The sequence below is a fragment of the Zingiber officinale genome, chromosome 6B (assembly GCF_018446385.1).
Source record: "Zingiber officinale cultivar Zhangliang chromosome 6B, Zo_v1.1, whole genome shotgun sequence".
NCBI lineage: Eukaryota > Viridiplantae > Streptophyta > Magnoliopsida > Zingiberales > Zingiberaceae > Zingiber > Zingiber officinale.
Window position 1 is genome coordinate 113,034,194 of NC_055996.1, and position 16,666 is coordinate 113,050,859.

Sequence of the window (16,666 nt, forward strand, 5' to 3'; positions counted from 1 at the left end):
CACTCTCTAAGGGAGGAACCTTCCTTCCATCAATAGGAGGCCTCCGTACATCTTCCCTCACTCGACAGGTCTGACATCCGATATTCTCTGACAGTTGTCAGGCTCTAAAGGTATATAGTGTCATATAAAGGTATACAGGTAAGATATTCTCCCACGCTCAAGTCAAATCCTCTTCCTTAGGCAAGTAGGCACACATTCACACTCATCTTTAACATTTCTTTTTTTCACCGTACACTACTTTTTCGGGGAAAAAGGATCTGACTTGAGCGTCGAAGGACCTTCACCGGGGACTTTTTCCTTAGTTTCTGGTCTCTAACGCTTCGGGTGCTTGTTTGAGTGTGTATAGAGTTGAGGTACCACCCACTCTCCTATCACATACCCTGGGGGAAGGAAGTTCCACTTGGGGTTTCTCTTTTCTGACACACATATACGGGGCACGCCAGAGTCATCTCTCCGTCAACACCGACGCCATCATTGCTGACCTCTTTCTGACTCAGATTCCAGACAGTATCAATTTGGCGGCGTCTGTGAGAATCTTCTTCACCTGTTCCGGAATGTGACGATGGAGGATACTGGTAAAATCAACGTCACCATGACAGTAGGGGAGTACAAACTATTCAAGGAAGGCAAGATGCGAGTGGCTTCCGAAAACATACGACTGCTTCAGAATCGCATAGGATACCTGTCGTCTCAAAAGACCAAACCCACGCCTCAGATAGGGGGTTCAAGACGAAGGAGCCCGAGGATTTCCCCTGAGCTTTCTATCGCGAGCCCAGCTCAGATACCTATAACAAGAAAGAGCAGTGCCATGGCTCCATGGCCGAGAGTTCCTCACCCAGAGGTGGTCCTGATTGTTTAAAGACCCTGAGTGAAATTATTAATTATGCCCTAATTTTATCCTTCCATCAACCTAAGTAATAATTATTTTAATTTATAAAATTTTGTTTCCAGAAATAGGATAAGAAAACTTTTTAGCTGTAAGATGATTTTTTATCTTACAATGGATGTATCTTTTTATTTATGTATAAATTTCTGCAATTCTAATATAGAAATAAAAATGAAGCATCAATTCTAAAACTATGGCTATAAATTCTTTTTCCATTCCTGCACTATTAAATTATCCAAGGATAATAATTCTATTTGCAATCAATTTCATTCAGAATGCAAGAGGTGTTTTCAAATAGCAATCACTTGAATTTTAGCAAAAGAACACTAATAGTGAAGAAAATTTTAACTCAATAATGCAAAGAGATAAGCATAGTAATGTAACACAAAATTTTAACACCAAACCGAGAAACAATAAAGAAGTGCAGCTTAGTCAGTTTATGGGATACCAATACAATGCCTCCTTAACAGTAGGATACTTAACAAGTATTATGGGCCAACTAGAACAAATCCCAACTAGGGGATGGGTTGAGGTGATGACTTTTGGTGGAAAATGACTATAAGGATACTTAATTGTTGAACTATGGTAGTGGGAGATAGGATTGTGATATATGAGAAGCATGGATACGTAGTGTCTAATGATGCATTTGGTTCATAAAAATATGTAGCTTATAGAAAATTATGAAATTGTTTCAACAAGTCATGATGCAGGATGGACTCGACAAGTCATGATATAGAAAATTTGGTTCATAGACTATTGGCCTTGTAGAAATTGAAGCTGCAGTTGTTCATAGTGCAGAATGGACTTAGCAAGTCACTCGTGTAGAATTTATTCAGGCAACCACAGACGAAAGTAGTACAGATTTAGCAAAACTTATCAGCAACAAGATGCGACATCAAACAAAAAAAAATATTACAATTGAAAAATAAGCAATTGAAAAGTGCATTAGGGTTCCTACATCATATTTACTTGAACATTGCAACCAAATCCCTAATCGAGAGCAACAATAAGAAGAAAAGGTGGAAAAAATAGTAAAAAATAATATAATAACTGAAAAATATGGAAAAAAAAAATTGACACTCAAAGTGACCAATTGAAAGAAACAAGTTGATTAAGACCTAAAAACAAATGGAGCAAGACCTAAAAATGAATGAAGCGGAAATTATCAATTTGTGCAGAAACAAAACATGATTAATAAGAAAATGAAAGACATGAGCATTTACCGGCAAGGGAGCTTGGCAAGGCAGGAAAATCAACAATGGAAGAGAAAGAGCTAGAGATGACTAGTCTTGCTGATGGAGGGCACCTTTGAGAGAGGGTAGAGGGCTGGTAGTCATCACAGCGAGGTATGGAAGGTGCGACGAAGGAGGGTTTCAATGATAACGAGTAGAATCATGAGGATCATATCAGAATAGGGCTTCAGCAAGTGAGGGTTTCGGCGATGCGACTTTGGGAGAGAGAGGAAAAGAGAAACCGATGGTTTTAGAAAAAAAAAATATATATATATGGGCCTCTTAATTTTAGACCCTAGTAACCTTGGCTCGGGCCAACTCTATTTCCATCTAAGTAAACGACCCTCAATCCTGAGAGAACAAATCCTCTGGACCGCACTTTACGGTCTAGAGGATGAACCACTTCATTCATTGGTCCATTTGAATGAACTCCACTTGTTAAACAGGTGGAGACCATTCAAATGGGACCAATCATCATTTATGATCTATTTTCTTATCTACAAAGTACGGATAAGAGGATCCCGCCTGTAACCCTGAGCCAAAATTGCTAAGATTGTACTGGAAGAAACATCATTATTTCAAGTCCTTCAAGGGCGATGTCTCCTCAAATTCTAAAAACAAGGATGGTATTCTCTCATAAGATTTGACCCCATAAGAATGGGAAAATGAGATATGGGACATTTCAGAAAGCATAACATGGACATTTTCCAGTTTGGTGTCATATTCCTCTTAATTTTGATAAAAAAAATTAATGAAAAATAATTACAATAATTTTAATTATGATTACTCAATATTATAGTAATTTTAACTAATACTAGAAAACAATAATTCAAAAATAGTTTAAAACTCTTAAATTTTTTTTTTTTCAGACGGTCCCCAATAAAGACATTATTATTCTTTTAGAAAAAAAACTATATTCCTTTCTCCTTCTCCAAGCAAACTACGTAGTTACCTAGGTCCTAAAAGTCTGCAGACGCTCATTCATACCAATACCATCACCACCGACGTGCTAGCAATTTTTTCATTTGCCTAAAACACCGTTTTACTGGGTCCCAGTTCGAAAAGGTGAGGTAAACAAAGCGGGTACTTAACTAGATCGCGAGTAAGCGAGAACAGGTATCGGCGTCTCCACTGTTTGAGTCATCGTGATGCTATAAGCTTTCCCCTATAAAGCCACGGGCCTTCTACCCAATCGACCTTCCCTACTTCGCAAGGGCCTCCACTTCCACGGGCAAATCGGGCGATCGGAGAAAGGTCCAAAGGCGCTCGCCCTCGATTCCCCTATCCCTCCCCTCTCTCTCGATAGATCCCTCGGTACGTTTCTCTCTCTCCCCTCTCTCGATCGATCCATGCCGTTCACGTTTCGGCTAGGGTTGGGTTTGGGTCTTTTCGCTTCGCTTCTCGTCGGGATCCTCGCGGTGGTTCTCGAGGCAGGCCGCGACGGCGGATCCTTGTTGTTCCGTGGTAAATTCTTGTTTCTGATCCTTGGGGTGGGGGTTGTGAGCAGCGTGCTGCTCTATATGCTTCCGAGAAAAAGAGGTCGAGGAGGAGCTGAGATCGAAGGGGACCGGCCAAAAGACGAGGTTTTGGGGAAGAAGGCCAGGGCGGATTGCCTGTTCTCGGCGGAGGGGACCTCGGTGATGGCGGAGAACAACCAGGCCAACGGAGTGAAGGTAGATATCGTTGGAACTAAGCAGACCGATATCGATGAGGACTTGCATAGCCGTCAGCTGGCCGTGTACGGGCGGGAGACCATGCGCCGGCTTTTCTCTTCGAATGTTCTTGTTTCAGGTCTACAGGGCCTCGGGGCCGAGATTGGTAATGTTTTTGGTGTTTATTTTCTGATATTTCCTCCCTCTCCAATCTACTCGTCATGGATTTCGCTGTTTCTTATTCGAATTTAGATCTGAAGATCTTTCTATCTATCTCTTTTTGTGTTCATTTGTATAACATGGAACCAGAATTGTAATAACTTCTTCTAGTTCGATGGTGTTTGTATACTTAGCTTTCTTGTTCATTATCTTGTCCTAGAATTAGGGTATTTAGGTGATCTTAGTTTCCCTTGATGTTGTAGGATAATGATAACTTATTTTATGCAATGATCGTGTGTGTGACTAGTGTGTATGACAGAGACCACTTATTGTTTTGTTATGATTTAGAATATTACTAATTTATATTCAGAACATCTCTTTTGATAAGAGAGACTGAGCAGTTACTGTCCTATTTTGATTTAGAATAGTACTTGTCTATTTTGATGCGCATTTCTGCTATATAATGTTGCATGCTAACTATCTAAATGCAATGATATGTTCATTTGATTCAACATTTTACTTTGACTGGACTATTTGTTTTTTAAAACATGGTATATGTCCTTGCTTAGTTTGAATACTAGATAATTATTTTTCCTTGAGGGTGATATTAATTGGAAAATAAAAACATTGTTTTTCTTCTTAGTGTGTGTTTTGAGTGATGATGTTGATGGGAGTTCAATTTTGTCATTATGAAAATTTGTGTTAGCAAATTATTCTGAATCCTGTATGAATACGCGCCTTGCAATTTCCTAGCCAATTCACTCATCATGACTATTGAAAAATTGCATTCTTTTACAGTGAAGAATCTTGTTCTTGCTGGTGTAAAATCAGTTACCTTGCATGATGATGAGAATGTAGAAATGTGGGACTTATCTAGCAATTTCTTCTTATCTGAAGACGATATTGGAAAAAATAGAGCTCATGCATGTATTCTGAAGCTCCAAGAACTTAACAATGCTGTTCTAGTTTCTACCTTGAGTGGACCACTAATTAAGGAGCAACTCTCAAATTTTCAGGTTTGCTGGAAAATAAATTTGGTTTGAAACTTTTGCTTACATTAGTGAAAATAAATTTGGTTCAAACTTTTTTGCTCACGTTAGTGATTATTAACTTATAACCACAAACAAAATAATAACTTGTTTTATTTTGCTGCTATTTGTATTTTTTTAATTTTTAATGTTAGCGATGTGAAAATATATTTAAAAAACTTAATTGATGCAAATTTGTTTTTGTGAATGTGAATAGGTTCACCATATTTCTTTATTAGTTATACATCTTAAATAGAATACTTAATTGATTATTTTTAGTATTTTGGATTAGTTCCACTTTTACCAATTCTCTGAATGACACACTACTGATTTGGGAAAGTAACATTAGTACATTATGAAGATTTCCAATCAATCTGTGAATTCAGACAAATGACAAATATTCAGCAATTTTTGTGGCAACTCCTTTTCTTAAGAGAGAGAAACACCATGACTAAGTGAGAGCTTTACAAAGAGATTGGACTGATTAGTACTCAATAGTCAATAATTAGCAAGATAACACTCTTATCTTTTTTTTTTTTTTTTTTATCAAGAATGTTTATGCCATTGCACTTAGCTTTCTTGGGCATCTTTCTTAAGTTAAGAACAATTTCCCAATTCTTTTCAAAATTACCCATATTTGGATTCTAAAATTGATCCTTGAATGGTATTTCCTCGTGAAGTTAGATAAAAAAGTGACATGTTGTGTCAACATAATCCTATTATCCTTAAGGGTGTGTTTACTATAGAGAAGGGAAATAGGAAGCAAATAAAGTGACAAAAAGATTCTCCTAACTGCATTTTTTCTAAGTTTCATTTGGCTGTAAAACTGTAGGGAAGGAAAAGGTTGGAAACTAGTTATTATTTGTATTGCTTTTGTTCTATTTGATCTGAAAACTTACTTTCACGCGCAATGGAGCCCCATTTGGCGGCCCATTTGGCGACCTCTCATGTCGTCGACCGTCGGCCCTTATGTCGTCGGCCCATTTGGCGACCTTTAATGTCGTCGACCGACGACCCTTGGCCGTGCCGTTATTCATTAGGACTTTCCACCAGGATTCATAAACTCTAATACTTAAGCCTGGAGGTTTGGAGTTCGAATCCTGGGGAGGCAAAAAATCCACTGACCAGGGGTGGAAAGTCCTAGTGAGTAACGGCACGGCCAAGGGTCGTCGGTCGACGACATTAGAGGTCACCAAATGAGCCGACGACATAAGAAGTCTAGGCTTAAAAAAATTCAAAAGAAAAAAATTATATTTTCAAATATATTTTTCATATATGCTTTTCCTTTTATTGTCTTTGACAAATAAAGTTTTAAAAAATTTATCTTTTTCTTCAAACAAATATAACAGGTGAATGAAAAATATTTTACAAATTTTTTTTCTTATGAAATTTTTCCATGACCTATTTTTTGTTTCTTTCCTTAGTTGTTTCCTTCCTTTTTAAGTTCCTTTCTAAGGGTATTTTTAATTTTGATTTGGTAACTTCCTTGAAGAGGACTTGTCCTAATAGTAGGCATACTACCATCATATATCTATAGTTATTGTCTACAACAACAACCAAGCATTATCCCATTAGGCGGGGTCAGCTATATGGATCTTTTTACACCATTGAGCTCTATCTCCTACTATATCATCATCTGTACTTAAATAAATTTTATGTTGCTTTATTGTTGCTAATCAAGTTTTTTTTTTTTTCCTTTTTCTCATTTGATATGTTTATTTGTTATAGTTTCACATCGCCTGAAGTATTTATTGGATATATGCCCGTATCATCTTAAACGTGTCTCTCTGAGTTTTCCCTCAATAGATGCACCTCTGACTTTCTCTCTAATGCTCTCATTTTTTATTCTGTCTATTCTCGTATGTCCACACATCTATCTTAACATCTCTATCTCTGCAACTCTCATCTTTTGCTCATGTGCTCGAGTCATAGTCCAACATTCAGCTTCATATAACATAACAGATCTAACTACGATTTTGTAGAATTTTCCTTTAAGTTTTAGAGGTACTTTATGGTCATATAAAATACCCAACACTCTCTTTCATTTCAACCATCTAGTTTGTATTCTATATAAGATATCTCTCTCAATCGTTTCATCATTTTACAAAATGGTCCTAAAGATCCTAAATATCTAAAGCTCTCGGCTCCGGCAACTCATCATCTCTTATCTGAACAATTGTCTCATTATGTCTAATATTGCTAAATTTAAATTTTATATATTCTATTTTTATTCTACTAAGCCTAAAACATTTCCCTTCTAGTGTTTCCCGCCAAGATTCTAGTTTAGCATTTACTTCTTCATGAGTTATGTCTAAAATATAATATTTTATATTTCCAAAATTGAAAATTCTTGGATCTCTATGGAAGAAACAAAACCAAATTAAGACTAACGACAAGAATTTGAATTATTTCACTACATTAAAGGATTGTTTACGTTTTATCCAATAGAATACAAGAAACAAACTCATATTTAATGCTCAAAGATTTTATCTAATCCTTATGACCAAAAATTCTAAATACAATTATGTAAACTTGTAAAAATTTACCTTTATTATGAACACAATTACCTCAACAATAAATGTGTCTCAAACCTTTAAATGTGAAATTATTCTTATGTTGTAAAATCAGAAAGCAAAATATATCCTAGTTTGTAGAAGAGTAGGGAAGGGTCATTTTCTTAATGTTCATTCGAACATTCTAGCTCTAAAAGTTGAATAGATGATAAGTGAAAATCATTATGAAATGAAAGAAGCATACAATTTACAAGTGACTAAAGCTAAAAATTAAAAAATTTAGTTGCAAGCATTTTTAACTCTGAAACTAAGGTGATTAAATTAATAAAAAAATAGCAAAGAAGAAATATATATTAGCAATCAGGATAGTTATTAATAATTCAATTAATTACAATAAAAAGTTAAGTAAAGCTACAAGTTATACTAAGCAAATATAATCATGTTATCTTAATAAGTCAATTAAATAAGTAGCAAAACGGTAAATGACATAATTTGATACCAAAACCGTATTGTTGAGGTCAAAGATTAAAACTTCATTACAATTTGAAATTTTAAGCCTTGGTTTGAACTTCGTTTTTTATCTCATGCGTCAAATAATTTTATTTTTATTCTTTTTTGAATTGTTTAATACCGATTCTGATTTCGTCAATTTGATGCTGCTGATACATAAGTTTTATGATGCTGATTTTGCAAACTATGACTAGGTTTGTTTGTTGGTAGATGAGGATGTGATGAATGTGAAAGCAAGGAGATTAAATGATAATATGGTTTAAATAAGTATAAAAGGAAAAAATACTAACTCTGAGGAAAGACAAAATAATCTATGAAAAAGAACCCATGCAGTATGGAGGAGTGAGATTTTCATGAAAGAAGGGTTTGTGGTTTTTATTTCTAAACCTACAGGGATTATGACCGACATTTATAGCCTCTATTCCTAACTAATTTAACTAAAAAAGGCCTACATAAATAAAGCCTCTAGGCCTAACTAACTTAACAAAAGAAAAATAGTATGAGAGTAGCTATGTCATCCCTACTATATCAAATGCTTTAGAGCCTCATTTTCAGACCGCTCTGATAGCCTGATACAGAAGAAGGGAAAATTGGTCCATCAGACTGTTTGGTTCTTATGACCTGATATGCTCTTCCCTAGGTCATATTAATTGTAGACTTCTAACACGGGACTTGAATTAACAATTTCCTCACTTGGACTCTATGCCCTTGTCAAAGTCTGTGCTCAACAAGTTCAAAATCATCCATAATTCATCACTTGACCCAATGGCAGCACCATGCATACAACATTTTTTTATATTAGATCACTTGGTCAACCCTAGGCACTATTGTTCTCAATTGGCCTGGTGAGATTTTCTCACTGCAATTAGATAGTTTTGTGTCAATGGCCCAAAATACTTGGGTACTTTAGCCAAATAATTTTAGGATAGACTCATTTAGGCATCACCAAGAAAAAAATTCCTTCTATCACCTACAAACTGAGTGTTGATTGACATGATAAGCCAATGGTTTTTTTCCTTTTCCATTGGGGGAGAATTATGATGTCAATCAAATGAATGAAAAATGTTTTTAACTTATTTACTAAGCAGAGTAAGTAAATATCTGCATTTTGTGAAATATCTTGGTATAGATTGAGTCATCATTGGTGCCGTGTTGCCTAGATGTATGATCTATTTTATTATTTTTTATTTTTTTATTTTTTGAAATTTGGAGTTCTCAAATTGCCAACTGCTACTGAAATTATTGATTTGAGTACATTCTACAAGTTTGTTTCATGTTTTGTGCTAGTTATTGATGGCATCAGTATATGATTAACTGATGCATTAAATTGTGTTATCTTTCTTAACATTTCCTCTTGCACTGTTTAGTGCTTTGTTCTTGATTTTTAATTTACTTCATTTCACTACTCGTGATCTTAAAATCTTAATATGTCAGATAGAATTTTGTTTTAAATCCATGTCTAGGCTTGGAGCATTATGGTTTCTTGTACCTGACTGCAATTGATTGGCAGCTGAAAGAAAAAAATATCATGTTCATTTATATTGTCACTGGTTAGTATGCTGGTTTAGACATACACTTCTAATGTTGTCTGTTGGTGAGGTCTGTCATAGTATCTCATGATTTTCTTTTCTTATTAGATGCATGATTCACAAATTCTGAATGAAATGTTTTACAGGGTCTTACTTTGTGTTATGAGCTTCCAATTTATCTTTTTTGCTCTGGAAGTTAGACCCCATATTTATTTTCTATTTTTATTTTAAGAATGTTGTGACAGGCAAGGCACCATTCATGATAATGTAGTATAAGTCATGATTAATTTATCCTTTAAAGTATTGCATTTGATTCAAAAGTTTATGCAGTTTATAAGATTAATAAAATGGCAAAATTTCAAGAGTACTGGTTAATAATATCAGTAGTGAATTCAGTCTCTTTTTTTTTTCTTGATGCTGCTCCTTCAGAATCCGTTTTTTATATTATGAGTTTGCTTCATCTATTTGGTGGTTTTGTTTTGTCAAACCCCCTATTTTCATGTCTATATCATTGATTGCTCGATTATTTTGTAGGCTGTTGTTTTTACTGATGTGAACTTGGAAAAGTCTATGGAATATGATGAGTTTTGTCACACTCATAATCCTCCAATTTGCTTTATCAGAACTGAAGTTCGAGGACTCTTTGGCAATATCTTTTGTGATTTTGGCCCAGAATTCACTGTTCTTGATGTTGATGGTGAAGAGCCACATACTGGTATAATTGCATCCATTAGCAATGACAATCCAGCAATTATATCCTGTGTTGATGATGAGCGGCTTGAATTCCAGGATGGAGATCTTGTTGTCTTCTCTGAAATTGAGGGGATGACAGAGTTAAATGATGGAAAACCCCGAAAAATAAAAAATGCAAGGGCATATTCGTTTATTCTTGAGGAAGACACAAGTCAGTTTGGGCTATACAAGAGAGGTGGAATTGTTACACAGGTAAAGGAACCTAAGGTCCTCCATTTCAAACCTCTAAAAGATGCTATTAAAGATCCAGGGGACTTTCTCCTAAGCGACTTCTCCAAATTTGACCGCCCACCTCTTCTACACTTGGCCTTTCAAGCCTTGGATAAGTTTAGGCACGATGCTGGACGTTTTCCTGTCGCTGGATCAGAAGATGATGCACAACAACTTATTGCTTTTGCTGTCAGTATTAATGAAAACCTTGGTGATGCCAAGCTGGAACAGATTGACAAGAAAATTTTGCAGCATCTTGCTAATGGTTCCCGTGCTATTTTGAATCCCATGGCTGCAATGTTTGGAGGTATTGTTGGCCAAGAGATTGTCAAGGCTTGCTCAGGAAAGTTTCATCCACTTTTTCAGGTAAATTTAACATTATTTTGACAGATTTTCCTTCGTAAACCAAATGGTTTTTACCTAACATGCATCTTTGAAAAATTTGGCAGTTCTTTTACTTTGATTCACTTGAATCCCTACCTGTTGAGCCATTGGAGACAAGTGACATAAAACCAATTAATTGTAGATATGATGCCCAGATTTCTGTATTTGGATCCAGGCTGCAAAAGAAGCTGGAAGAGGCCAACACTTTTGTTGTAGGATCTGGTGCCCTAGGTTGTGAGTTCTTGAAGAACTTAGCATTAATGGGAGTTTGCTGCAGCCCAAAAGGGAAGCTGACAATCACTGATGATGATGTCATTGAAAAAAGTAATCTGAGTCGGCAATTTCTCTTCAGAGACTGGAATATTGGGCAAGCTAAATCAACAGTAGCTGCTGCTGCTGCAATGTTAATAAACCCATCTCTCCATATTGAGGCTCTTCAGAACCGAGCAAGCCCAGAGACTGAAAATGTGTTTGATGATGCATTTTGGGAGAGCTTAAATGTAGTTATTAATGCACTGGACAATGTAACTGCCAGAATGTACATTGATGGTCGGTGCTTGTACTTCCAGAAGCCACTTCTAGAATCTGGAACTCTAGGTGCAAAGTGTAATACACAGATGGTAATTCCTCATTTAACTGAGAATTATGGAGCCTCCAGAGATCCACCTGAAAAACAGGCACCTATGTGCACAGTTCACTCATTTCCTCATAATATTGATCACTGTTTGACATGGGCCCGGTCTGAGTTTGAGGGTTTGCTTGAGAAAACACCCAATGAGGTAAACACCTTCCTTTCTAATCCAGGTGGATATGCTACTGCTATGAGAAACGCAGGTGATGCACAGGCTAGAGATCTTCTTGAACATGTTCTTGAATGTCTTGAGAAGGAAAGATGTGAGACATTTCAGGATTGTGTCAAATGGGCACGGCTGAGGTGAATTTTTAATTCTTATTCTTGATATGGGATAACATAGAAGCATTTCTAATTTTCTTTTTGACATAGAATACTTAGATGCTTATATGTGAAAATCCCAGGTGAATTGTTAATATATTGCATTTTCCATTTTTTTCTACAAATCCAGTTGATTATTATTGTTCTTTGCTTTTATCTTCTCAAGTTTTCTCTTGTATTTATGGTGAAGATACAAGCATTGCGTAGAACTCATTTATTATTTGAAGGGCATCCTAGTGTTTTTCTGACTTTGGAATCTTATTGATAGTCACCTTAGGCATGCTACTCATTTTGCCATTTTACATCTTTCTATTTTGCATAAGTAATCCATATATATTTTTTCCAAATGACTAAAAAATTCAAGGAATCATTAGCATGTGTTGGGTTGCCAACTGAAATCTTTAAGTTGGTCTTCTCACCTTGTAGTTTAACATGTTGGAACATTTGTTGGTACACACATTCAGGTAGATTTAGGAATTTGTCATTCCTCGATTGGCTTAGATATCCTCTCTCTCTCTATATATATTATATATATAATGGTCAAAGAAAATATTTACACAACCTTGTTTGTTTATCTTCATTACATTTTTCATTTTTGTACTCTTAGGTTTGAAGATTACTTCTCCAACCGTGTGAATCAATTAACATTCACTTTCCCTGAAGATGCAGCCACCAGTACAGGTGCACCCTTCTGGTCTGCACCTAAACGTTTTCCACGACCCTTGAAATTCTCATCTAGTGACCCTAGCAACCTTCAGTTTATTATGGCTGCTGCTATTCTTAGAGCTGAGACATTTGGAATTCCCATTCCTGAATGGGCTAATAATCCCAAGAAATTAGCTGCTGTTGTTGATGACATAATACTTGCTGATTTCCAGCCCAAAGCAGGGGTTAACATTGTAACAGATGACAAGGCCACTAGCTTGTCTACTGCTTCTGTTGATGATGCAGCTGTGATTGATGACCTTATTGAGAAGCTGGAAGAGTGTGCTAAGAAGTTGCCCCCAGGATTTCGTATGACTCCAATTCAATTTGAGAAGGTTGATCCTCATCCTCTCATTGTCATCTTCAAATTTTTAAGATTTTCGAGATTTGCTCTACCACTGATATTTTCATCATGTGATTAATTTATCCATAACTGCAGCCTTTTCATGTTTGTTTTACTACAGCAAAAACCTAATTGTTGAGTCATGTACTGCTTGATTTTGTCCACTGTTTATTATTCTCTCTTGATTTTAATTGTAAACTAATGTTATATCATACCTCTCCAGTTTTCTGTGATTGTTTCTTTTGTGATACTTATGTTTAGTTCTCTTGATCAATGATCTTATTTAGTTAACTCTTCCTCGGAAATTCATGAATTCCATTGGCATGTTTACCTCTTGTTCTAGTTTGCTGCTTAATTTCCATGACTTTACATAAACATATATGTCAGGTTGTGTGTTTGCTTTGGTATATTATTTTTTTTACTTGAAATGTACAGGATGATGACACAAACTACCATATGGATGTCATCACTGGGCTCGCAAACATGCGCGCAAGAAATTACAGCATTCCAGAAGTTGATAAGCTGAAGGCCAAATTCATCGCTGGGAGGATCATCCCAGCAATTGCTACATCAACAGCTATGGCCACTGGCCTTGTGTGCTTGGAGCTTTACAAAGTCTTAGCTGGTGGACACAAGTTGGAGGACTATCGGAATACATTTGCCAACCTCGCCCTCCCTCTGTTTTCCATGGCTGAGCCAGTCCCTCCAAAGACCATGAAACACCGAGATATGAGCTGGACAGTTTGGGATCGCTGGACCGTTGAAGGTGACCTCACCCTCAGGGAGCTGCTCCAGTGGCTCAAGGAGAAGGGATTAAGTGCTTACAGCATTTCCTGTGGCACTTCATTACTATACAACAGCATGTTTCCCAAGCACAGGGATAGAATGGATCGGAAGATTGTTGAACTTGTGAAGGAGATCGCTAAGGTCGAAGTGCCTCCATATAGGCGACATGTGGATGTCGTGGTGGCATGTGAAGATGAAGAGGATGGAAGTGACGTAGACATCCCGCTAGTATCCATCTATTTCCGGTAGTTGAGTTCAAGACTTACTAAGCTTGAAACTCTAGCTGTGTTAAATTGTTGATTCCGTCAATTACTTTTTGTTTGGAGTGCATACTTTTTTTATTCTGTAAGTTGATGAATTGATGTTCTGCATAGGACTATTACAATAACCTCAGAATTATGAAACATCTTTATATTTCACTCAGTAGGAAGTTCACATTTGACTGGCAGTTGCATGATAGGATTCAGAATGTTGGTGTCAGGTGGTTGTCAATCTATTCTTGCATAGAATTCTGATGAATCTTCATGGCCCTTTAGGGAACCATGTCTTCTATCTTTTATTTCTGAATGCATCACTATTATTATTTGTTTGGTCTCTGCGTTTCTAAAAAAAGGGTAGATCCGTCGCAACATTAGCATGATTAGATTAAACCAGGTTGGCTCATGTGTTCACATTCTGGTGGTTGTACACGTGGGCGAACCTCTCACCAGAAGCTTCCAGAAGGTTTTCTCACAGCAGCTTAAGTTTCAATTATTGATAATTGTCTATCTCATTGTCATTCTGTCTCATCCAAATCTACAAGCACAATATCATTCTTAAGGCAGGCAGACAGACTCTTTTATAGTGACTCAATCAATTATGACAAATCAAAATATTTTGATCCCAGCCAAAGTTGCAATATCCTGGATGCAGTCCAACAAGAGTCACAGACACTTGTCTCCCATTCAACAAAAAGGGAGGCAGACATGAGCTATCCACTTTCTTCTCCACTTACTCACAAAAGTTAAAATACAGCTAAACAGTGTAATAATTAAGATCCATAGAACACCACCCATAGATCTCCTCCTCCATTTCCTCTACTAAAATTTTCAATTCCCCACCAGCCACAAACAATGATGTCTTTCAAACCATTCTGGATTCAACTTGTTCAATTGTTATTACTTGCATGCATATGAGCATTATGGCGGTAGATACTAAGCCGCTGCATGCCCTCAAAATGGCCCAGACCACACCCTGTGCAAAGTTGAAACCATGAAGGAAAGTGATGGCCAGATACAGAGAGAGAGAGAGAGAGAGAGAGAGAGAGAGAGAGCTTTACAAGGAAGCAAAAGGCTATGCAGAATTGGACCAGATATGAATGATTCAATCAGGTTCGATCGATATAAAGGTCTCCAATGATCCAACCAAATCAGGAGCCATCAGGTTCAGAAACAATGGAGTGGTGTGCTGTCAAATCAATAAAAGGCGTCAGCACTTGGTCCCCCATGCAAATTACAAAGCCTCTGAAATGACATCCATGGAGGTTTTCCATTTGGCCTTGGTCAGAGCTTCGTGGTTGTTGAGGTGACAAAAATGGTGGAATCTAGGGTTTGTACTATATGCAGTGGAGCATAGATATTACACAGAGAGGATGATGGCTTAGCATATTCTCATCACATGTTTGAAGAACACTGTCTTGGCCCTATGATGCTTCCCTTGAATCTTAGATTTTGTTTAGAAATATATTAGAAGTTGAAATCAAAGAGCGGTAACAAGATATTGTCACCCTGGTGGTGGTGATGGAAATGAAGAAAATTTTGGCAAATAATGATTAAACCATGCAAGAAAAGGTGAGTGGTATGATACACAAAGGGAAGGGAAGCACCAAGATTATGTCAAGATAGAATCTAGACCTTTTGCAATCCCAAATCTAACTTGTCCTTTTAAAGATCTATTAAAAAGGTTTACTAAATCTTCTTGTTTCAAATTATACACTTTATGTAAATCTAATGTCTACAAATTGAGAAATGATTCTAGTATAAACATGTACACACCCTAATAAACTCTCTTACAAAAGTAAAATCTATTCTCTACAAGCCTTTTGATCTCTCGTAGCTTCCAAATGTATCTCTTATATATGCTCTAGAATACTCTATCGGTTCATACTTGTCTTATGTTTTCAACAATCATAATGTAGAAGTCGAGTCTTACAATTTTAAGTCAAGGCTTACTTAGCTCTATTGGCATGGGCTAGCTAGATCAAGTACTATATCGTTGGCCCGATATTGAGTTGAACCCAATAATCATCACCTCGGAGAGACCTTTCACTACATTTCACTCTAAAGTGATCCTCCATGGCGATATCTTCTACACATGCCCACTGATTACACAAATTTACCACGGAAAGGAGAGGAATCCTTTGGATCACTCCACTTGGAGATAATGAATAAATCTGCACTTTTGTAAGTTTAACATCTTGAGAAGTTACTACTCTTTTAATGTAAAATTTTTCATAATAGTTTTGACCTTCTTTGCTCTAACTGAGATGAATTACATCTAATCATAGTGGAGATGAAAGGAATGTTTAGTGAAGACATGTCGACAAAGGTCTCACCTTTCTGTGCTATGCCTTTATGCACGCCAAGTCCAAATGGAATCCCCACAAAGAGAATGTCAAATGGATTCCTTTCTTGCTTTTCAATTCTTCTAAGCATACAAATGCATTAATTTCATTGCGTTGACTTTGAGTGAATGCCATTTGCTTTATTAATCACTAATTTAATTTACCAAAAAGTGCAAGATGAAGACCCTTAAGAATAAGATAATTAATACTGAAGAATAATTAATCCCCTTTCTTAAAGGGGCTGAGCTAATTAATGAGAAGATAGGAGAAAACGAAATGAAAGTGAACAAGTCGAGGGATAAATTTTATTCCATTGTTTGGTTGAATTATAATAAGTTGAGTGATTCTTTTTCAACTTTGATGATCGAATATTTTATATGATGAGTAGAATGATAATTTTATATCATTAACTATCTAAACAA

The 16,666-nt window shown here is 36.4% G+C and overlaps 1 protein-coding gene across 2 annotated transcripts; it reads left to right on the forward strand.

Moving 5' to 3' along the window:
• Nucleotides 1–3,276: 3,276 nt before the first annotated feature.
• Nucleotides 3,277–14,065, forward strand: LOC121988977 (ubiquitin-activating enzyme E1 2-like). Of its 2 annotated transcripts, XM_042542731.1 has the most exons (7): nt 3,277–3,432; nt 3,626–3,936; nt 4,728–4,945; nt 10,044–10,838; nt 10,922–11,790; nt 12,416–12,848; nt 13,292–14,065. In XM_042542731.1, the coding sequence occupies exons 2-7, from the start codon at nt 3,639–3,641 to the stop codon at nt 13,889–13,891; spliced, it is 3,213 nt and encodes a 1,070-aa protein (XP_042398665.1). In that variant the 5' UTR covers nt 3,277–3,432; nt 3,626–3,638; the 3' UTR covers nt 13,892–14,065. The 2 variants fall into 2 exon arrangements, with proteins under 2 accessions (XP_042398665.1, XP_042398664.1); XM_042542730.1 differs by having other exon boundaries at nt 3,308–3,936.
• The last annotated feature ends 2,601 nt before the right edge of the window (nt 14,066–16,666 follow it).